Below are 23,169 nucleotides of genomic sequence, written 5' to 3' on the forward strand. Positions count from 1 at the left end.
TTTTTAAAACTTCTTAAGGCCACCAGTGCTGATATCTTTACTATCAAAATGTATTGTGTGTTGATTTAGCGTTTCTTTGTTCTTCTCCGGTTCTGCTCATGTAGGCAGCTGTGACCTGAGCTGTGTCAGGAAACAAATGGAGCAGAAGATGAAGTCTTCTATCAAAGCTCTGAAGAAGTCCATCAACCAGGAGAGGTTCCTGATCCGCGTGGCAGGTCTGGAGTACGAGGTCGCTCAGAAGGTCACACAATCTGCTGACAAACAGGAACACTGTGGCCCAGGGAGAGAGAGGGACAGCGGCCGATGTGGTAAGAGCATCCACCTGAAGCTGGATTAGAAAACCACTCTATCTGGTAAAAAATAAAATGCAGAGGACTAATAGACTGCAATATATTCCCAAGGTAGGTGTTTCTACTAACCTGGCAACTCAGTGTGTGTGTCTGTATACACTGTTTCCAAAGATGCACTGGACAAAAAGTCGCTCTGCATCTGTGTATAGATTTGACTTTAAAGCTGTCTGAGGTCAAATCTATACACACACACTGAGCAGTTACACCGGGGAGACAGTGAAGCTGTATGGAATCTGCTTCAGAAGCTGTGCATTTAAAACAGAAACTAAAAAAACCTTCATATCGTATCATATCGATGATGTCATAGTCTCACTGTCTCCCCCTCCTGGCTGCTCTCTCAGTCAGATGTTTGCCTGGTTCTTATTATCACGGCGAGACGGAACGCTGTGCGCAGTGTCCTCCTGGAACCTTCCAGGAGCGTGAGGGTCAACTGGCCTGTGACCTTTGCCCTGGAGGAGACCGCCATGGCTCGCCGGGTGGCCGAAACATCACTTCCTGCTCGGGTAAGCATGGTCAACCAATCAGCAGATCGGTTGATCTGATGCCGTTCACTCGCCTTCATTAGTGACGTTCGGGATTCATCTGCACAAGTGATCCAAAACGTAGAATAGAAATTTTCAACTTCACAGATTATGACCACCAGTTTAACTTTTTGCATTTAAAGAAATCGAATTTTGTGCCTCACACACATGCATACGGAGCGAAATGCTTTTCACGACCATGTAAATAGAATATAAAAATAAAAGCTCGAGCGTGGGTGGAAGTTAACCTTGTGTGACCTTGTGCTGTTGTGATTGAAGGTCAGTGTGCACCAGGATATTACTCCAGCGATGGCTTTAAACCGTGCCAGCCGTGCTCTCGAGGCACATACCAGCCTGACCATGGCAGGACCCTCTGCTTTCCTTGTGGAGGCGGCCTCGACACAAAGAGAGAGGGATCCAGCTCTTTTTACGACTGCGAGGTCAAAGGTCAGCCTTGGTTTGTTGCATGTTTACAGCTACACCAATGAAAATAACGTGTAGAGCTCAAAGTCGAGGTCTCTGGAGCGTCAGCGTAATCACGTGACGATCGTTAAACATACGTAACGATGCAAATGTATTAATTAACAAACATCTCTGAGGTAAACAAACGCGCATCATCAGCGCTTACTAGCGTCGTCGCGATACCAACACTTCAATACGATTCCTAAATTAAATATCATGATACCAATTCCAAATCGATACTATGGCAAAAAAAGAAGTAATTAAATAATGGAACTTTGTTTTTATTTATTAACAAACAAATATTGTCTGTCTGCTGAAACAAAGTAGAACTGTTTACACAAAAAACAAAATCAAATAAATATATAAATAATAAATAATTTTCATCTTTAATTATTTACAAAGTTTCATCGCTGTGAGAGGAAGAGAAAAAGAATTCGGCACTCAATGTGCCGTGGAAACACTGCCCCCTATAGTCGAATGCTCTGAACTACAGCTGTCACTCTTAAAGTACTGGTACTAATAAAATTAGAAATCGTTTTTAAAAGATGGTGTGCCTTTGTGGTTCCGGTGTATCGTGCCACCGGTGCCTACCATGTCAGTCATGTGCCACGTAACGATAATTATAATGATGATGATGATGTCCATTGTAACAAGGTGGAACATCTGCACTGTAATCACGCCCTCTTCAACCCAAAGCTTAGGTCTTAGATCATTTTTTAATGATCAAATTTAAACATTTTGTGTGTGTGTGTGTGTGTGTTCTGCAGTGTCTTGTCCACCGGGACATTACTACAACACCTCTGTGCACCGGTGTATCCGGTGTCCTTTGGGAACGTACCAAACAGACTTCAAACAGAATTACTGTATCTCCTGCCCAGGAAACACCACCACAGACTTCGACGGGGCGACCACCGTGTCTCAGTGCAAGAGTAAGCCGATTCCCAGTTTATTCCCAACCCAAATCTGTGGGTCAGTTCAGCTTCGGATCAGTGACGTGTGTGTGTGTGTGTATGTGTGTGTGTTTGTACAGACAGAGAATGCGGAGGTGAAATTGGAGACTATATCGGCTACATCGAGTCTCCGAACTACCCCGGAGATTATCCTGCTAACGTGAACTGCACCTGGACCATCAACCCTCCCAGCAAGCGCAAAATCCTCATCGTCGTACCAGAGATCTTCCTGCCATCCGAGGACGACTGTGGAGACGTGCTGGTGATGAGGAAGAACTGTATGTGGCATAGGATGGGTTCACACACACACACACACACACACGTGTGTATATACTTGTATCTAATGCAGAGGAACATCTGTCACTTTCTCCCCGAAACACAGGGTCAGTGACGTCCATCACCACCTACGAGACGTGTCAGACATACGAGAGGCCGATCGCGTTCACGGCTCGTTCACGCCGCCTCTGGATCAATTTCAAATCCAACGACGTGAACAGTGCACGTGGCTTCCACATCCCTTATGTCACGTACGACGGTACGCAATGTGCCGCTTTCCGTTTTAATGACGCGCGCGCACACACACACACACTCACACTCACACACACACACACACACACACACACACACACACACACTTTATCACACGTGTTTATTATCAATAATGTTGTTTTCTTGGGTTTTGTTGACTGAAGTGACTTTAACGTAGATCCCGTATTTGTCAGCGTTCTGATTGGAGATGTTTTGTTGTGTGTCAGAGGACTACGAGCAGCTGGTGGAGGACATCGTGAGGGACGGAAGACTTTATGCCTCGGAGAACCATCAAGAAATCCTGAAGGTCCGATAAAAGATAAACAAATACAGATAAACATAGGGTTAAACTACACTGTGAGGCCAAAAGTCCTGGGACAATGGACTTTTTTTTTTTTTTTTTTTTTTCGACCCGTACGTGTTTCTTCTCCGAACTGTAACCACAAAATCAGAGAAACACATTGAGGTCAGCTCCATGAAGATCTGCTTTACATTGTTTGGAGCGAAACATCTCCTGCTTTAGAGCTCCAACAGTAACATCTTCAGGGTGAATGTGAACGCTAACTGCACCCCAGGCCTCCAAAAAAAAGTCTAGTGGAAAATCTTTCCAGAAGAGTGTGTGTGTGTGTGTGTGTGTGTGTGTGTGTGTGTGTGTGTGTGTGTGTGTGTGTGTGTGTGTGTGTGTGTGTGTGTGTGTGTGTGTGTGTGTGTGTGTGTGTGTGTGTGTGTGTGTGTGTGTGTGTGTGTGTGAGAGAGAGCTTTTTATAAATCAAATGGAGACACAATGTGGAATGTGATGTTAATAATCTCATGCTCAGGTGTCCACATACTTTTGCCCCCATATTGTAGTTATTACATTATTATTTTTTTCATTCATCATTTATTTCATTCATCATTTATTTGCCCAATTTTTTTTGGAATACCATAATATAATTATAATTATAAAAGAATAAAATTTAAATGTCTCTCCACACTGTGTCTCTCCGCAGGACAAAAAGTTAATCAAGACGCTCTTCGACGTCCTGGCGCACCCCAACAACTACTACAAGTACACGGCTCGGGATTCCAACGAGATGCTGCCGCGCTCCTTCATCCGGCTTATCAGCAGCAAAGTGTCCGCCTTCCTCCGACCGTACAAGTAGCCGCTTCCGCTCCGAGGCTTCACGCACTCCGGCCCACTCTGACAGCAGGCTTCAGTCTAAAGGGTTCAGCACACGCTTTATTTCCAAACAAATTCAACCAGGCTTTTGACTTTCATTTCTCGCTTCACTATGCACATTCGGTTTTGCATTTCTGATTATTTTATTTTTCATTCCTTTTCCGAAAAGAAGACGGCGAATAATCGCTTCATGCATTTTGCAGCATACAGTAACGAGGGTTTTTCTTGCGCTTTTAAGATCCTGTCACCACTCCGTGTCCTGATGTCTGGAATATATAATGTAGGAGGTGCAATATTCCCATGAGCACCAGGAAAAACTGTTCCATGTCTTGATTTAAGGTGTCATGCCTCGATCCTTCCATCCCAAACAATCCGTAGAGGACACGCCTGCATTTTGAGCATCATAGCGCTCACTGGGACGTCGCACGATCGGGTTAGTTCGAGGTGCCGGAAGGCGAGAGAGGGTTTAGTCAATAAGCACGATTGTGAGCTGAGCTTCTGATCTACTGCCACCCCATCCCCCCATCCTCCCCCTCCCCCACAGCGCGTCGCTCTCGCGTTCGAACAATATATTCGTCGTATAATCCGTCTTTTTTCCCGTCCCGTTTTACTTCATATCGTCGTTCAGCTCTCGGAGCGTCTACAGTCGTCCTGTCACGCTGTTAAAACAGTACTTTCCCGTCCGTCCGCGTTGTATTACTCGTTCCGCGGTTGTTTGCGAGCGTATATGAGTTAATGTAACGAGGCCTAGTGAAGATGTAGTGCATTATTACGAGACTGAATCGAAAGAGAATCGAGTTGCAGTGAGAAACGGATTCTGCAGAGAACCGAGCTGAGATGTGTGTGTGGGTTGTTGTTTGTTGTTGTTGTTGTTTTTTTGGGTTTTTTTGCGACTAATTGCTGCTTCTTTGATTTGGAGAAGAAAAAAAAATGTCACTTTAAACAACATTAAATTCGAACCTTTTGACCTCCCCGAAGGCCCTCAAAGGGAAAATCCACGAGAAACTATATATATATATATATATATATATATTCTTTTTTTTTTTTCTTTTTTTGCGCAGACCTGTATATAATTTGGGTCACGTTATGCGACACTCGTTCACGAGAGTTTGTGAGTTTGAGGGTTTGTGTACTTGCCTTTACAGGAAGTCCTGCTTTCAATTTCCTGTCTGAAAATCTCCACTGTGAAAACGATGTAGCGATGTAGCGCACACCATGTTCAGTTCTTACCCGGGATCACTGCTGATCTAAACACCCACAGATCTAAACTCCTGCTCATCATTCAGGGCGTAGGAACGACACGTGCACGTCATCCTGATGCAGTACCACGCAGTTTAGCGGACGCCTGTGGACGCCTGCACTCGTCATACACAAACTCCAAACACACGATGCGTGCCTTACGAATGTGTTGTGTTTTTTTTTTCTACTTTAACATTCCCGTCGGTTCAGTGGAGAAAGAGAGAGAAAGAAAGAGAGAGGAAAAAAGTGCAGAATACGTTTGATGACACCGAGTGGTGTCTCTCTATGGTAGATTTCTTTTTTTTCTTTTCAGTTTGTTTTATTGTATATTGTAAATACGAAATGAACGTAGACTAATGTCAAGTCGAAGAGCTAAAGCCGATCCCAAATAACAGCCTTGTATTAATACCATCCCATAATAGTTTGTTTATTATGGGACTCGTGTCTTATTGCGCTCGACAGAAACCCGTTAAAAAGAAAAAAACCTAAAAGGATGGATCTTTCCGTTTGAACTGGTATGTAAAGAGATTTTTTTTTTTGGTTTGGTTTCATAAAATACTTTTTTTTTTATATAATGTTTATATTCAAATCTAATTATTTTGTTACCCCCTCCCCCACCCCACCCCCAAATATTCTCTTCCAAAGACCAGCCCAGACGTGCAGACGATTATTACTATAACCATGAATCACATTCCACATTTAGTCTCCATTTGCTGTTCTAATAAGCTCCACTCTTCTGGGAAGATGTTCTACCAGATTCTGTGGTGAATTTGGGAGTTAAAAATGATGTAGGTGAGAAGGTAAGGAGGTTCCTGGGCCACAGACAGTCAGCGTTCACATTTAACCCAAAGGTGTTCAGAGCTCTATAGCAGGAGATCTTCCACATCTTCCAACCCATGTTAAGCAGATCTTCATGGAGCTGGCTTTGTGCAAATTGTCATGCTGGAAAGGGTTTGGGTCTCCTACTGTAGATCAAGTGAAAAAAAAATGTCATGCTCCTGCATCCAAAGACCTCCGATACATTAGCAAGTTTGTGGTAACAGTTTGGAGAAGAACCACATATGGCTGGAAAAATCAGGTGTCCCAATACATTTGGACAAAATATATATAAATGAACAAAACCTTTCTCTTTTTTCCCCAAAGTCGCGCCACTTAGGAAGCCAGAAATCTTTAATTTTCCATTTTTAAAGCAGTTGGAAGCTTCTTACTCATTGGTCGGGTACAAAATATGATGTTGGATAATGTTTATGTAGCCTTCTGGCGAAACGCTCGCCTCAGTGCAGCCGGATCATGGAGGGAAAAATAAATAAACAAACGTTAAGGCAAATTAGCAAGTTTTTTAATGAATGTTCATAAAAAGTAAACTCTCGTTATTGTAATTTAGCCTCTGTGAGATTTTTTTTTTGTTACTGGCTGCCTGAAGAATTGTTTTTATTTGATTTTATTTTGAGTTTTTTTCCTTTGAGAAACGACTTGGCCACGGTGTTGCATGGAGTGGGTAATGGTATTTGCACTTGAAATTGTTTATGCTCATGTAAAAAAAAAAAATGTCTGGATTTTGTATTGTCTTTTTAAATGAAAGGATTTGGTGTTCGTACAAACAGGAGTCTCTTCTGTTTTCTGTCTCAGCTTTCGCCTCTCTGAGTGGAAGAACCTATAGTATAAAAGAACATGTTAAAATTATACGTACATCAATTCAATAATTGGTTATTGGCATCTTCTGTTTTTAAATTATTTTACTAGAGAAGGATATCTAAAGGGTATTTTTTAAACATGGCAACCCAAAAAAAACCCAAAATTAATTTAGGAAGAAAAAGATGCACCATTTGGAAGTCCTAAGAGGCCACGCCCTCTTATATCTATTTTCCTTTCTTGTTTTCTCGTTACCACGACTTCATTTTTTTGCGATCTTAACAGTTGTGTTTTTTTCACAACGTAATTGTATCTCGAGGAAATTTGTGAATGTTCCTGGTGTATATCTCAGAGTACGTGTTTACGTCAGAAATCTCCATCAAATATCAATAAATCGTCCGTGGTATACACCAGAAACATTCACAAGGAATGAGGAAACATCTGTTGTGTGTAGATCAAGGAAAAGTGAACAAAACATCAATGTACTGAGGTATCTACAGCACAGAAAGTACCGGCTTCTAGTCTCTATCAGTCTTAGTTTCATCTGCTAATCGTGGTCCTGGGTGGGTCCAGAAAACTGAACTAAACCACAATTACACTAAATCACACTCCATAACATCTTCAGCAGCCTGAAGTAGATTCACATTTATATCAAATCAGAAAATTGGTTTTGTTTCTGTCGCCCTCTAGTGGTCGAGTTAAAAAAAGTCCTGGGTCAGTTGATGAGTGTTTATCTGTAGAAGTAGTTTCTGTCTGCTGATCTAAAACAAAATAATTGTAAAAAGTTGTGTCCCACTGAGTCCAGAGGTGTTAGTCCAGATGGCTTAGTGGATTAAACGTCTATACCTGTTGTGGGTACTAAATGTGTGTTTTTCATTAATAATTTAGTTCTCTGCTCCTGGAGATGTAAAATAAAAGAAACTCCCAGAGGAGAGGCAAAGCAAAGCTCATCCAAATGAGCCACAGGATCTCACAAGAAACAGAAGGTTAAAAGAGTGGGTTCTCTTAATTTTCATTATTCTAATAACAATTTTAGTAACAAACAATCGCCCAGACACAAACCAGGGATGAGAAACATCAGAGGTCGTGACACCAACCGCTGGAAGTAAGTTTACTTATTGGACTTTTGTCTTAAAAACTGATCATGAAGGAGATGATTGTTGTTTTTCAGCTGCTGGACTGTAAAGTGTGCTGTTGTTGCCTGTGTGTATTGCAGTGGGAGTGTGGGTGGGATCATGTCTTATTCAGATGGCTGTAACACCAGGGAGAGGATCGGAGCTCTGAGACCGGGACTGTCTGGCTTTCGATGACTCGCGTCTTCCTACAAATGATGTTCAGTCAAAGCTGAATCTGGCATCATCATCATCATCATCAGACCAACCAGGACAAAATGTATTAAAAAATGTTTGTGATGTTCAGGGAAAAACAGTTGTTTTTTTATTCTTTCTTCTTTATTTCTTACATTCTTTAAAGCTGCATTGAGCTGCATGTCCATTGTGAAAAGCTCTGTAGAAAGAAACTTGAATTTTGTTTACACAAAACTCATTACTGATTATTTTACTGTTCGCTTTTTTTTTTTTTTTACGTTTAATACATTTGCTATAAACATACACATAAACAAACAGCCGAGTAAAAAGGAGGAAATCTGCTCTAGTGTTCAGAGAACGCAGAAGAAACTTCATCACATCTGCAACAGATCACATTTCTTCAAAAAAACAAACAAAAAGAAAACACGGCGTACCTTTTAGATTACTTCTACATGTTTCTATTAAAGTGTCAACATTCATGTTACTGTATTTACAGCAAAAATCTAAGTACATGGGCAAAACGATGCGGTCGTTTGACTAGAAAATGAAACTCAAACCTGGAACGTGGCATTTTTTTTAAACATTGTGTAAATGTGTGTTTTCTACAACGTGTGAACGATTAGAACAAGGAGGAAAAGTCAAAAGGTGCAACTTACAATCAGAGATAGAATATTTCTTCAAAGTCATAAAAGTGCAGCGAGACAGCAGTTTATTTATTATTAAAATGATGACATCAGATATTAACCTTATTAATGCGATCATTATTGGACGGGTGCTTTTTTTTTTTGTTTGTGTGTGTGTAAAATGTCACAGAAAACTGATGAAGGACGAGAAGTTGCTGCTGAGCTTCTGCTCTCAGTAACGTCCTCCTTGGAATGCGCTCTGGAAAAAAAGACGTGTAAAAAGTAAAATGATTAAAATGCAATTGACGACATTCGAAGGATGAGCAGAATAAAGAAGAGTTAAAGGAAGGATTGAATTTGAGTGACACTGGACGGAAGAATAGCGGTGAGACACAGAAAATCGTGTTATTATTCATTATTACATGTGCATTTAGGGAGTCTTGGTCTCCATTCTCCATCCGTCCCACACTTGATGACACTGGAGCCAAATAATCTCCATCCTGGATTGCACTTGATTATCACCGAGATTCCAGAATTGTATTGACGCCTCACTCCAGAAAATATAAACCCAGACTGTATATTAGGTGCAGGACACGAAACAACTGAAAGACATGAAGAAAAAAGAGATTTTTATAAGAACACAAATGTGAAAGTACATTGCGACTGTTCTATATACACGCACACACACGTGCACACACACACACAACAAGACGTGTGTAATGAATTCACATGAATGTTACATAGGAATGTACTTATTTACAGTTATAACTAATCAAATAGTTATAGTCCCTGAGATACGATGGAGATGCATTACAATGACTCCATCATAACTTGAAAATATCGTAATTTGGGACATGGTCTGGAATCTTAAAGAATCAGTATGCGGTAGTGTACCGTAATTCATCAACAATTTAAATTACAGTGCATCGTTTTACAAAACAGAGCAATTTACAGTTCTATAATGTACAAACTTCAAAGTGTATATGTATGTAAGCATGGAGGGCGGAGCCACAAAATCTTCAGTCGCACCATCGTAAATCGGCGACTACCGGAATCCAATTAAATCTACAATTCAATCATTACAATTAATACAAAAAACGTAATAAATCTGCGTAATAAACTTCATAATGCCTAATAATGTTAATGTTGAATAAACAGTAAAGACTCATTGTCGAACCTTTACACCAAGGAGCCTCACGACTCCATGTGCCATCTTCAGTGCAGACGATTTCGGATTCGCCGATCAACGTGCCTAAACGACAACTGTAGGACGCCACATAACCCGGTTTTATTATCCCACTTGTCCCTACATATACGTCTGCGTCTGGCACCTCTGGAGGATCAGGGCACTGGTTAACTGTAAAACATACACACACACACACACACACACACACACAAATATATTTATACACATAAATAAACAAGTGTGAAACTAAAGAAAACAAACACACTTTCCCTGTTTGTTTTATATCTTTACATAAATAAAAGTCTTATAGTTTCTGTACACAGAGATTTCGGCTTATAATTTGGACATATTCCAAGTTGGAATTTTACCAAGAATTTTTGGGAATTGATGGGAATGAATAAAAACAAATCTGGTTGTTTCAACCAAAATTATCCTGCAAGATTTTATTCAACTACATTTAAGTACCCTGTTATAGCTAACCTGCAATTTAGCAAATTCCCAGTTTATTTCCATTAATTCCTGTAATTCCCATTAAAAGATTCCAGTCTTTCCAGTTAACATGCAACATCAAAGCACGTTTGTACGTCGCTCTGGATAAGAGCATCTGCTACACGTGTACATGTAAATTAAAGGAGTGGCCTAGAATTGGAAATCAGTGATCACCAAAACCAATAAGAAAACACACACACACACACACACACACACACACACACACACACACACACACACACACACACACACACACACACACACACACACACACACACACCTACCCTCACACACAGCTACTCGTCCATCCCATCCATCATTCGTGCAGTGCCTCACTCCCACTCCAATCAGCTGGTACCTACACACACACACACACACACACACACACACACACACACATTATAACTTAATAAAGACATATATGGCAATCAAAGCAAATTAAATTAAAACCCATAAAGAATTAATAAAGCAAGAAAACAAACGTCGAATGTAAACGAATTCACAGTAAACACAGCTTCATTTCAAATGTAACATGTTAAATGTCGTGTAAATGTTTTTTATCTTATTATTATGTTGTTTAAACTGTTGTGACTGGATTCTTACCCTTCAAAGCACCTGGCTGTAGCCATGTCCCCGAACGAAGAGCCTGTATAGTGATACCGTCCGTTTTCCACCTCCCCGGCAGAGCCGCACTTTTTCTCTTTACAACACAAAAAACGTAGTTACGAGTTAAACAATGTACAAAATCATGGAATACTTCTACATCCTGTTTGTAAAATCGCTCCGGTACTACAGTATGTTGTACCTATAATCCATCACATGACCATATAGTTACATCTTCTCGATTGTTTATAGCTTTAGAACTTGATGACTATAATAATGATGTGGTTTTGTAGTTAATACAAACTTGTATAAAAGGAATGAAACACTTGCGGACATGCTGTTTGTTAAAAGTGACATACTTTCACACATCAGATGTACATCAGTCCACTGGCCGTCCCTGCAGGAGATGGTGCTCGGGCCTCGGGCCATGCGGTAGCCGAGATTGCACTTTAAGCGGAGAGTGGTATTGGGTTCATAGTCGGTCTGGTCGTTGTGCTCGGTGTGGGCGTTAGGGACGTACGGTGGAGGAGGACATTTCCCTGAAGGACAATTCGAATGGATCTATGTTTAGATATTGAGTTAAAATGAGCTCTGAATAATCAGAGGTAACAGAATTACCATCAACGAGGCGACAGTTCGGCAGTTCCTCCCATTGGCCGTCTTCTAGACACGTGATCTGTGACGAGCCAATCAGACTGTAGCCTTTTTGGCAGGAGATGGCGGCACGTTCTCCGACTTCATACTCCGCTTTGTATCCGTCCTGTCCGCTGCTGTTCGGCACCGCCGGGGGGCGGCATGTGACCTGTACGGGCATCACTGGAACACAGAGCAAAAGGTAAAGTGCAATTCTGGATTGTATGATGATTATACAGTGAAGGAGGCTGACCTTTTACACAGGTGGGTGGAGCTGGTATCCAAACGCCCTGGCCTCCACAGGTGATAACATTAGGCCCTTTGATGTTGTACCCCTCCCGGCAGCTGATGTTTACTTGGGTGTTGAGCTTTTGACGGCCATTATTTAGTCTGGCATTGGGTATGGTCAATTTCTTACATTTGATCACTAAAAACAATTAAGAAACATACAGTATCATTTTGCAGCATCTTTTTTAGTCAAACTGATTCAATTAAAATCTCAAATTTTTTTCCCATTTTATTGGCATATGCCTCTCTCCAGGAAGACTTGCAAAACAATGAAATCTGAGGTAATAATTACATTCAAACGATTTTTCCACCAGTACATCTGAAGCTAATCCAGTTTAAATAGGCATTATATCATTGAGTTGATGCATTGGGAAAGATTAAATTAATATCATTGTACCTCTTTAAATTCAGAATTTATCAAAAAATTCGTTTTGACTTACGTTTACATTCTGCACTTTTTGGTTTCCATGTTCCATTTACACACAGGAGTTGACTTTTGCTGCTGTTCTTTAGCCGGAAGCCAACATTGCAGACATAGGATATGGTCTCCATATCTGTATATGTGTCCTTTGTTATATTATAAGTAGCTTTATCATCTGTGCTGAATGGTGGACATGTTTCTTCTTTGCTAGGGGCTGCAAAGGTAAAGCGAGAGGAGACAGAGTGAGACGTAGGAGTCGATGACTGAGGGACTAGAGAGAGAGAGAGAGAGAGAGAGAGAGAGAGAGAGAGAGAGAGAGAGAGAGAGAGAGAGAGAGAGAGAGAGAGAGACGGAAAATCATAGCATCACACAAGTCATAAAATGGACATGTCAGTGTTACAGATGGCTGTATAAGTAAAATTTATCAAATTTACCCAAGTGACCTTTCTATTTGTAATAGGCAGTAGATATGTTCACTTGCATCAGTCAGTGGATCTATTAAATTCAGTTGGCAGATCCAATTTAGTCAATATATTTGTCCAATCATATTAGTTAATAGATCCAAATCAGTCTGTTGATCTATTCAATTGTACCAGACAGTAAATCAAATTTAGTAAGTAGGTCTTTCCAATTGGATCAGTCAGTAGATCTAATTCACTCAGTAGATTTACCAATAGTACCAGAGAGTAGATCAAATTTAGTCTTTAGATTCAACAACTGTCAGTCGATATGTCCAATTCAGTCAGCAGATCTTTCCAACTGTATCAGTCAGTAGATCTTTACTAGTGTATCATTCTGTAGAGCCAATTAATCCATTACATCTTTCCAACTGTACCAATCATAGATCAAAAACAGTCACTAGATTTACTAGATATATCAGTCAATAGATCCAATTCAGTAGATCTACCCAATATTCAATAAATGAAAGATCTCATCATCCTCTCACACTAGTATTATTGAATGCAGACTATTTATGGGGATCTTTTACAGATACACCAGCAGAGTGCGCTCCTCGACAGTAAACCGAATTACTCTGAACAATCCAGATTCAGGAACAAAACAATGAAAATGTTGGATCTTGTGCGTTTGGGGACATGCGTGTTTTTGCCTGCCTACACACACACACACACACACACACACACACACACACAGTGAATCAACAACCATCCTGGACTGTGACCTGTTCGAGATGTTTATTTGTTACAAAGTGAAATTTTTAACAACATTAAAACACTGTTTTCTAAAGCAAATGTCTGAATCGGAGAGAGAAAATACCGATCAGACTATAAGCTTTAAATACACTAAAATAATTGAATAGCTCTATTGACCGAATTGGATCTACCGATCTACTGCTCGATAGTTTGATAGATCGCCACGTGAACGGTTTTACTCACCCACGAGGTGCACTGAGAGCACGAACATCACACAAGTCCACACGATGACCGCCATCTCCAGAACTCAGACTGAGGGAATGATCGCCTCTGGAGCCTGTTAAAAGGATCTGTGATGACGGGGGGCGTAACAGAAAAATCCAACCCTCCGTATTACACACACACACATACACACACACACACACACACACACACACACACACACACACACACACACACTCTGACACGAGAGGAGAGTGCATCATCATCAAACTATTGCGTTCAGGTGATTTGTTCTCGCTGTCACTTCACTCCAGTTCACCACCTACTGAGTCACAGAGTTTCACAATTATTTTATATTCGGTTCAACGTTCTCTAGAAAACATGTTACTGGTTTCCTTCACCATTCCCTGAATCTTATAGTCATTTTCAGTAACATACAAAGGTGAAAAAAATCCCTTACACTTACAGGATCACCACAAAATCCAATAGACATCAAATTAAATGTAAATGGGGTTTTAATTAAATCACATACACACACTAATATTAAACATACAGTATATAAAGAATCAGACTGTGTTTACTGTATACATTGGATTGATAGACAATTTAAAAATGACTATTCATCATTAGGACAAAACCCATCCAGGACCCCAGAGATCCTTTCTGTTCGTACATCGTTTCTAAACCGGTGCAGGTTTTGTCTTGAGTTAGATCAGCTTTTAATCTTTCTACTAAAAGTGTCCTGCGTTTACTGTAAATGTCGCTTGAGCTTGTAAAACCTGGATTGTATTTTGAAAAATAAAATAGAAATAAGTAAAATGCCATTAATAATGTTCTAGTAAATGACTCAAAATTCTGAATTGATATTGTAAATAAAAGAGATTTGTGTTCATTATGTACCGCATACAAAGACCCTTCGTGTCCTCGGAAATAAAAACAGGCACAAATGTAACAACTTATAATGTAGGGAAGTGCATGAAAACATCAACATTTACATTTATATTTAAAGTACCAACATGTGGGACACTTGTGTTACTCGTGTAAGAAAAATCCTTCAACTGGTTTAATCCCAACATTCCAAAATAAAGACGGTCATGAATAAATGAAATCTTGCTCCAGGTACAACAAGCTGTCAATATCATTTCAAAAGAACAGATGAAAAATATGAGGTGTGTATTTGAGAAATAAAAATGTAAAAAGCTTTCAGAACAAATGACTCATTCACACACACAACTGAATTTATGTAGTTTTGTGTAGTTTTCATTTAATTTATGTAGTTTTATATTTGTTTTATAAACAGAAAAAAAGTACAAAAAGACAAAAGTTTAACTGCTAAATGTATTATAGCACTAATATACATTCTTATATTAAATATAATATTTTTAAGGTAGCACTATATGAATATTCATGAAAAAAAAAAGCTTATTTATTGCATTTCTCAGAGAAGCGGTTATAGCTGTGGTCATGTTCTGGCAAGTCCTTCAAGTGAAATCTGGAAAATATGTATAAGTGATTGAACGATTAAACAATGATAAAAAGTCAGTAAATTTTTTATTTTTTGTTATTGTTGGCTAAAGATAGGATGGAGGATATTTTTAAAAAGCTGATCATTAAAACAGTACAGTAGAGATAGAGTAACTTATAATTACAATTTTTGTAAGAATATGAAAACATACCAAATTACACAATTAGGGAGTCTCGGCTTCCAGTATCCATCCATACCACAGGTGATGACTTTAGGGCCGCTTAATCTTCGTCCTGGGTTGCACCTGAAAGCCACCGAGCTCCCAGATGGGTATCGAGGTCTCATTCCAGACACTATTACTCCGTACCACAGGTTGAGGGGAGGGCATGTAACTACAGAAAAAAGTCCAGAGGCTTTAGAAAGCAGGGCAAATCTAAAAACACTTTTAAAATGTTATATATCTTATTATTCTACAGCTAAAAGTCATCTATCTACTGTATCTAATTCACTTTAGTGTTGTTAAAAGAAATAACACTTAGGGTGTGTAAATAATTGTGCACGTGATTGATGTGTATGGTGTTGTGCTAACCTTCACAGCGAGGAGCAGGAGGGCTCCACGTGCCCTGTTCAGTGCACACGATGTCTGATTCGCCGATCAACGTCCCAAAGTGACATCTGTATGACGCCACGTAACCGTATTTTATTATTTCACTTAGGTCATAAATTAAGTCTGCGCCCAGGACCGATGGAGGCTCAGGGCACTGGATTGCTGTAAAGGACACACACAGATGCATTTCAGCAATAAACACACCACACACATTTAGTTTATTAGGCCTAACATGTACTTCTGAGAACTACAGAAACACACCTTCACATTTATAGTGGCTTCTGGATTAATAGATAAATGATTTCTCACTACAGAAATGTAAGAAAATATTCAAATATAATATGGAAAACATCTCAAAATGTTACCACAACTATTAAATACTGGCTACTACAGTTTCGTTTCATCAATGTGATTTTAGAGCAAATCCTCAAATAGCAGAACGATGCATTTCCATGGGCCGTGTCTTCATTCTAATGTCAGAATAAAACAATAAAAGGTGGACAGGTAGAAAAATGACATGCCCACCCTCACATACAGGTGCTCTGCCATCCCAGCCATTGGCTCTGCATAATCTCACGGCCCTTCCGACCAGTTGGTACCTACACACACACACACACACACACACACACACACACACACACACACACATTAAAATGTTTAAAAAATTCATGGTATCCATAAAATAATGTGCTGTTGTGACTGGAGTCTCACCCTGTATTGCACCTGGCTGTAGCCATGTCCCCGAACAAAGAGCCTGTATAGTGATAACGTCCGTTTTCCACCTCCCCGGCCGAGCCGCACTTTTTCTCTTTACAACCGATAAAACACGATGACGGGTTAAACAATGTTAAAAAAATAATAATAATAAAAATAAAAAAAAACGTCCATTATGGGATACTCCTACTTCCTGTTTGCCAAATTGCTCTGTTACTAAAGTATGTTGTACATATAGTCACATGACGATATAGTCACATCTTCTCAGCCAGAAGGTGTTCATTTATTTATTGTTTTTTACAGCTTTAGAACTTTATAGCTATAAAATCTATAAGGAATGAAACACTTGAGGACATGCTGTTTGTGAAACTTTATCTTATTTGTTAAAAGTGACATACTTTCACACATCAGATGTACATCAGTCCACTGGCCGTCCCTGCAGGAGATGGTGCTCGGGCCTCGGGCCATGCGGTAGCCGTGATTACATTTAAAGCGGAGAGTGGTATTGGGTTTGTAGTGCGTCTGGTCGTTGTGCTCGGTGTGGGCGTTAGGGACGTACGGTGGAGGAGGACATCTCCCTGGAGGACAATTCGAAAGAATCTTTGTTTAGATATTAAGATATTGAGTTAAAATGAGCTCTGAATAATCAGAGGTAACAGAATTACCATCAACAAGGCGACAGTTCGGCAGTTCCTCCCATTGGCCGTCTTCTAGACACGTGATCTGTGACGAGCCAATCAGACTGTAGCCTTTCTGGCAGGAGATGGCGGCACGTTCTCCGACTTCATACTCCGCTTTGTATCCGTCCTGTCCGCTGCTGTTCGGCACCGCCGGGGGGCGGCATGTGACCTGTACGGGCATCACTGGAACACAGAGCAAAAGGTAAAGTGCAATTCTGGATTGTATGATGATTATACAGTGAAGGAGGCTGACCTTTTACACAGGTGGGTAGAGCTGGTATCCAAACGCCCTGGCCTCCACAGGTGACGTGACTTGGCCCTTTGAGGTGGAACCCATCCTTACAGTAGATGCTTACTCGTGTGTTATAGGTTAGATGACCAAACCTCACTTTTCCATCGGGTATGGTAAATCGCTCACATTTGATCTCTAAAATTTGGGAAGAAATTTTTGTATCTTTTTTATTTTAGTCAAAATGGTTCAAAGGCAAAAAAGAAAGGGTTTTTTTGGGGGCTTTTCTAAGTTAAAACAAATTTCTGTACATGATGATGTATGTATGATTATCACAATTCTATATTGAATATGTCCCACATGATTAGACAACATGAAGGATTAACCAGATATTATTCCAATAATGAATTCCTCCTGACTTACTGTGACAGTTAGTGTGACTCGGGATCCACTGCCCAGTTCTGCCACACTGCAGAATGCTGTTTTTGCCATTCAGCTGGAATCCAGCATTGCAGGAGTAGGATAAGGTCTCTCCAGGATTATAAGCAGCCTTTGCTCCATGAAACGTAGCATTCTCATTTTTGAGTAGAGGACAAACCACTCTAGTGGCAAAGGTTACAGTAGCAATATCAGCCACTGGAGAGTGGGAGGGAAGAAAGTGTGTTATTTGCCGAGAATTTCATCCCAAATGTTAGCATTTTCCTCTAGAAAATTGTTGTTGCAAAATTAAATAAAAGCTGTTTATTTTCCTGACAGTTACTAGAAACTGGACCAAATTAAATGATCCTATTTGTAATTGGCAACAGGTCTGTCCAACTAAATCACTTCCTGGTTATTAGTGGAAGCACAGTGTTCAGTGTTCGGTCATGTATACAGTGAAATGCAGTGCGCTCCTCCAAGCATGTTTAGCTGCCCTTTAATGAGCAACAGTTAGAAAATAAAAGTATCTTTCAAACATTCTGTGTAAGAAAAATTAGTGGAAAGTGGTGCTAAATAAATACAAGAAAATGGTCAAATAACTTTGACGGCGTAGCCGTTTGATTAATTTAATTAGATGTAAAAAAAGCAGCTTTTTTAAAGCTATGTATTAGAAAATGTGAAAATAAATAAATAAATACAATAAATTCTTTATGCCTGTCTCACTTCCTTAACAACAAAGAAACTTGTATATATGAAAAAGGATTAAAACATAAGCATAAAGTTTATTACTGCCCCCCCGAAAGTGTCTGCAACATTTTTTACAGCACCATCAACCCAGACAAAGTGTGTAAAGCTACATATTGTGTAATACTCTATGCAGTCATGGTGTTAATAACCATAATCCCAAATCCAGTCCCTTCTAGTGCTGATCTTCAGAAGACTCCAAAATCATGCCTGAAGAACCATCCTGTACCAGGGACCAGCAGAAATACCCTTAAACTCCTCACTAGCTGCTGAACTTATTGGATATTGAAATGCTGATGTAAATTTATAAGATTTCTTGAGTCTTTCTTAAAGAGCTCCAGAAGAGAGTCCTGCATGACATGTCTAATTCCAGTGTGCTAATCGGATCACCATGAGGACATTATAAAGCCTTGAGAAGTTCCAGGAGGATAACACTGTGGTGCCTTGAGTAGCCAGACTCAGCAAATATTTCTAAATGGAGTGAAATAAGTCAATTGAATTGGATTGTGGGTGTGAATAAAATCATAAACACAGAACTCACAATTTGCATCTGAAAAGTTATCAAATAAACGTGATTAGCTCGCTATACGTTACTGAAAGAAATCCAGAGTTCTTGATGTAACATGGCTGAAACAGCACCGTTTATAAAATTGTAACAAGTGCATGTGTGTTGTGTATATACACGGTGAATAAAGAACACAAATATTGGAAGGAAATTTAAACTGAGTAATAAAAGTGGGTCTTACCCACACAGCGAGGTACTGTTCCACTCCACCCGTCAGCCAGGCATTTTCTAACGGAATCCCCTTGTAGAATGTAGCTAAATGATGAACATTGTAGAAAAACTCACAGCTTAAAAAATAGCAGATATAAAGAATGCTAAGTTTCAGAACTGCCATTTATGAATGTTTCAGCAAAAAAACGTCTCTGTGTCTATTTTTGTAGACAAACAATCTTTTGAAGGTGCCGCAGTTTTCCAGCTCGATGCGAAGAAATTCATTTGTAAAAAAAAAAACTCGTATGAACCTCAGCTGATCGGAGTTGAACCGTGTGACTGGTGATGATTCTGCTGTGAGGTTAAAACCAGTCTTTACTTCTAGTTACATTCTAATTTATTAAATATTTTGTGATGCTTGGGCTTAATTAGTCTCGACATTAAATTCGGACAAATCTAATCATGGATTTAATGTGTGAGCTGATTGATATTCATCAACATGGGCAGATGAGATCAACGAAATGATAATTTTGTGAGCAGTTTGGTCTTACAAACCAATTAAAGACAACTTCACCAGATAGCGGCTGAGACAGAATCTCAAGGTCACAAATTATCACCGTTCCACGTGTTTTCAAGAACAACAAGAGCTAACCTTCGCAGATTCAGTTACATCCTGATAACATTCTGATAACGCGGTCTGATGAACGAGAGAAAGAGAAATCCGTCTTCCTTCGGTGAATATCTGACAAGTCTGCAAATCGAAGCTCAGAAGTAACCTACAGATGCCTGGTGGAATTTCACTGCATAATTTAACTGCACACCTGCATTATAATATTTAGTTGATTAATTTATATCGGCGAGGTTATTCCATTACCCGGCACTGCACTCTGCGTAGACCAAGTCCTCCAATTCGTTTCCCATGTGTCGGATTCGGCCGTTTGGTAGCTCTCCAGCCGAACCGCACCTTTTCCCTGAGATAGGAGAGAAAGGTGGGAGATTGCATCTTAGTTTTGTCACCGAAGTTCCAGCAAAATAAGGAACAGATGTTCAGGAGCATTATCTAAGCAAAGCACAATGTCAAATTATATCTAAAACTGTGGGAACTCAGAAAGAAAAACTCCACAAGCTGAGGTCCCTCTGATGACCAGTGATCATGTCCCTTTCTTCCATTCGGTTCTGCCAGATTCATCCCAACGCCCTACTTCTGCATGGACGTCTCTTTACAGAGTGTTCACTCTGTGCGGCTGAGGATGGTTCCACATGAACCTTCATGAATCCATAAAGTTACTGACCAACTAGAGAACTTTGAGGATACATTTGGACTTTAATTAATACAGTAATAAACAGTCTGCTACAACGTGGTCAGGACCACAGTTTGCTCATACCATCTCAGGGAGTTTTTCCTTCAGCATGGTCACTAATGGCACAATCATTAGGAATCAACTGTTAAATACAAGAAACAAATACAAAATGTATAACCTCGTTTTCTCCCTAAAGCTGCTCAGGGGACAACGTTCGTTGTTAAAAGCGATTTACAAATAAAATTTTATTAAATCAAGAAAACGTTTGCGGTGAATTGACCATCGAGTGATTCCTATAGACGAATTCATAATGCGCTCGTCATCCTCAGGTGATCCATTACCATCACCATGGCGATGGAGACCGACAGATTCCTATCCGTTTTATCCTCCTTTTTTCTCTCGGTCACAAAATATCTGGAAAACATGGCTATTTTTTTCCCCTACATCTTTTAGTCGTTTGCAATGAAGTAGACGTTGTGAAATTGATGCAGATTTGAGCATGACGCACTCCCAATTACAACCTAAATTCTAATATTTGTTTATTTTTTATTTATTTTAATCATTTATTCCCCACAGTTTATTCTCTTCATTTCATAGCGCGTCTCTTAGCTGCACTGCTTCCAGTACGTGTATGTGGATGTTAGATTCTTTTGTCCAATCAGATTTCAGCCTCTATGTGCTGCCATGTCAATCCAATCTGCCCAGAGCCTTCAGAGTCAGTACTGCTGGACTGTTTTCCTTAAGAGAATATTAGCAACAGGGTCTGTTTCTTTAACCAATCAGATTTCAAATTCGCCTCACAGGGCAGCCCAGAATAGCATCAACCTCTTTCCGTCTTCTGATTGGTTGTTTAGAGGAACAATGTTACAGCCAATTCTTAAAATCCTTATTACTCTTAAAAATCCATTTTAAAGAAAAGCTAGACATCGCGAGAAGTTCGGCCAACCCTGAAGCTAGCTAGTGTGTCTCAGCCCGGGAATGGCTTTGTTCTCCACTTCCAGACCAGTGAATACGAGCGGTACCACTGGATTACAGCCTCTGAGGAGCGCTGCACAGTTGTGGTTGTAGTGTAGAGGTTTGGAGTCTTGGAGTAAAATGGTTTTCACCCTCCATATGTGAAATGTCTCTCTCTGTAATGCCACGTGTTGTTATATTGCGTCTTTGTATAGTATTGTATTATAGTGATAGTGGTGGTATTAAGAGGTGGATTAAGTCGGGTAAGACCCCACTGAAGGCCCAGGTACCAAATTCACTGCCCGTCACTGATAAATGTCAGGATTTGAAAAGAAAGAAAAGGCACCTTCGGTTACCATGGTTACCACGGTGAGCTGAGGGAAAGATGAGGTACAGTTATAAAGATGCTTTTAAACAAGTAAAAGTTTACTGAATGATTGATTGATTAGAAACACTTACTCTTGCACTGGAAGTCCAGGCGACTCCATGCTCCGTTGTTACAGTAGGAGACGCGCAAGCCCTGGCCGGTGTAACCGAGCGCGCACTTATACGTCACCTGGTCTCCGTCATTAAACTCCTGCCTCCCTTCATACTTTTCCAACAGGTGTTTGTCTGAATACCTGGTTGGAGGACCACATTTCCCGTTTGTATATGACACTGCAAGCAAGCAAACAAGCAAACAAACCTTCACAAACCGATTAAACGGTTAAACCGAAATCCTGAGGAGACGCGATTTTAAATAATTCGCCTCAGACCGGTTGGAAAAAGAGTCGCGCGCACTTTAGCATCCATGCTAACACTTTTTGTTACTCACCCACTAAATGCGCGAAAAGCGCCAGGAATCCCCAAATCCACAACATGGTCGGCATCTCCAGAGCTTCAGAACGTCAACACTTCTACCGAGAACAATCGGTTTCTGCAGCGATATGGCGCTGCTGGAGGAGGTGACGTTTGGCCCAACCTTCTGCTGGACACGCGCACAAAAAACCCCCAAACAGAAATACAAAACACGCACGCGGCTCAGATTTCAAAAACGGCGAGCCACGCGCTCGTGATCCACTACCTCAGGTGATCATTAGAGCGTCACCATGGCGACAGAATCCAATGCATTCCTGCCTTTTCCCTCCTTTTTTAAATCACGAAATATCCGATTTCTCTCGCAAACATGGTTAATTCCTACATCTTTCGGTGAACCGTCGAAAAATTTATGTACACTAATACATAAAATCTTCCTCAGGTGATCCGGATTCCAAACCGTTTACTTTTTTTGGTTTCTTTGGCACAAAATGTATGCTTATCATCCTCAGGTAATCCACTACCTTCCCCATTAAATCCAATGGATTATTGTCCAATTGTATTATTCCTACATCTTTCAGTCATTTGCAGTAAAGTAACCGTCATGTAAATGTATGAATTATTTATCATCCTCAGGTGATCTGTTGCATTGAAATCCAACAGATTTCTAACTGTTAAATCAACTTATAACAACATCTTAAATTCTCTGGAAAACATGGTTTATTCCTACATCTTTCAGTCGTTTGTCGTCAAGTGACCATTGTGTAATTGATGTACACTG

The 23,169-nt window shown here is 40.2% G+C and overlaps 3 protein-coding genes across 12 annotated transcripts in view; 1 reads left to right on the forward strand and 2 right to left on the reverse strand.

Moving 5' to 3' along the window:
- scube3 (signal peptide, CUB domain, EGF-like 3) overlaps positions 1 to 6,810 on the forward strand; it is an 81,959-nt gene extending 75,149 nt beyond the window's left edge. For all 5 annotated transcript variants that reach the window (XM_083521360.1, XM_083521359.1, XM_083521362.1 and 2 more), the window contains 8 exons: positions 105 to 308; positions 692 to 853; positions 1,151 to 1,318; positions 2,101 to 2,262; positions 2,364 to 2,561; positions 2,666 to 2,818; positions 3,039 to 3,118; positions 3,801 to 6,810. In XM_083521360.1, the coding sequence (XP_083377486.1) occupies positions 105 to 308; positions 692 to 853; positions 1,151 to 1,318; positions 2,101 to 2,262; positions 2,364 to 2,561; positions 2,666 to 2,818; positions 3,039 to 3,118; positions 3,801 to 3,953 (1,280 nt within the window). In that variant the 3' untranslated portion in view covers positions 3,954 to 6,810. The remainder of the gene's footprint in view (positions 1 to 104; positions 309 to 691; positions 854 to 1,150; positions 1,319 to 2,100; positions 2,263 to 2,363; positions 2,562 to 2,665; positions 2,819 to 3,038; positions 3,119 to 3,800) is intronic.
- A 2,136-nt stretch (positions 6,811 to 8,946) lies between these two features.
- Positions 8,947 to 14,995, reverse strand: LOC310715143 (membrane cofactor protein-like). 4 transcript variants are annotated; one of them, XM_083521403.1, is made up of 10 exons: positions 13,786 to 13,944; positions 12,411 to 12,605; positions 11,936 to 12,109; positions 11,668 to 11,865; positions 11,409 to 11,588; positions 11,050 to 11,146; positions 10,731 to 10,804; positions 9,949 to 10,128; positions 9,194 to 9,373; positions 8,947 to 9,030 (listed from the first exon to the last, which is right to left on the reverse strand). In XM_083521403.1, coding segments are annotated over exons 1-10 (1,335 nt in total). In that variant the 5' UTR covers positions 13,841 to 13,944; the 3' UTR covers positions 8,947 to 9,028. The 4 variants fall into 4 exon arrangements, with proteins under 4 accessions (XP_083377529.1, XP_083377528.1, XP_083377531.1 ...); XM_083521402.1 differs by having other exon boundaries at positions 12,411 to 12,662; positions 13,786 to 13,929; XM_083521405.1 differs by lacking the exon at positions 11,668 to 11,865 and having other exon boundaries at positions 13,786 to 14,995.
- Positions 14,996 to 15,034: 39 nt separating this feature from the next.
- LOC310715139 (complement receptor type 2-like) lies at positions 15,035 to 22,684 on the reverse strand. 3 transcript variants are annotated; one of them, XM_083521396.1, is made up of 13 exons: positions 22,408 to 22,684; positions 22,053 to 22,250; positions 20,213 to 20,309; positions 19,370 to 19,443; positions 17,883 to 18,095; positions 17,484 to 17,657; positions 17,216 to 17,413; positions 16,949 to 17,128; positions 16,548 to 16,644; positions 16,362 to 16,435; positions 15,819 to 15,998; positions 15,441 to 15,621; positions 15,035 to 15,256 (listed from the first exon to the last, which is right to left on the reverse strand). In XM_083521396.1, coding segments are annotated over exons 1-13 (1,722 nt in total). In that variant the 5' UTR covers positions 22,463 to 22,684; the 3' UTR covers positions 15,035 to 15,255. The 3 variants fall into 3 exon arrangements, with proteins under 3 accessions (XP_083377522.1, XP_083377521.1, XP_083377523.1); XM_083521395.1 differs by having other exon boundaries at positions 15,441 to 15,624; positions 22,408 to 22,681; XM_083521397.1 differs by lacking the exon at positions 17,216 to 17,413 and having other exon boundaries at positions 15,441 to 15,624; positions 22,408 to 22,683.
- Positions 22,685 to 23,169: the final 485 nt, after the last annotated feature.

This window comes from Silurus aristotelis (assembly GCF_946808225.1).
Source record: "Silurus aristotelis genome assembly, chromosome: 19".
NCBI classification, from domain to species: Eukaryota; Metazoa; Chordata; class Actinopteri; order Siluriformes; family Siluridae; genus Silurus; species Silurus aristotelis.

Coding starts and splice junctions, on each gene's coding strand:
- LOC310715143 (XM_083521402.1), bottom strand. CDS start 13,840: ATGGCGGTCATCGTGTGGACTTGTGTGATGTTCGTGCTCTCAGTGCAC. Junction 12,663..13,785: donor GCTCTCAGTGCACCTCGTGG/GTGAGTAAAACC, acceptor CTCTCTCTCTAG/TCCCTCAGTCATCGACTCCT. Junction 9,374..9,948: donor TGAGGCTCCTTGGTGTAAAG/GTTCGACAATGA, acceptor CATGTCTTTCAG/TTGTTTCGTGTCCTGCACCT.
- LOC310715139 (XM_083521395.1), bottom strand. CDS start 22,462: ATGCCGACCATGTTGTGGATTTGGGGATTCCTGGCGCTTTTCGCGCAT. Junction 17,129..17,215: donor GAACTGTCGCCTTGTTGATG/GTAATTCTGTTA, acceptor ATTGTCCTCCAG/GGAGATGTCCTCCTCCACCG. Junction 16,436..16,547: donor ACAGCCAGGTGCAATACAGG/GTGAGACTCCAG, acceptor GTGTGTGTGTAG/GTACCAACTGGTCGGAAGGG.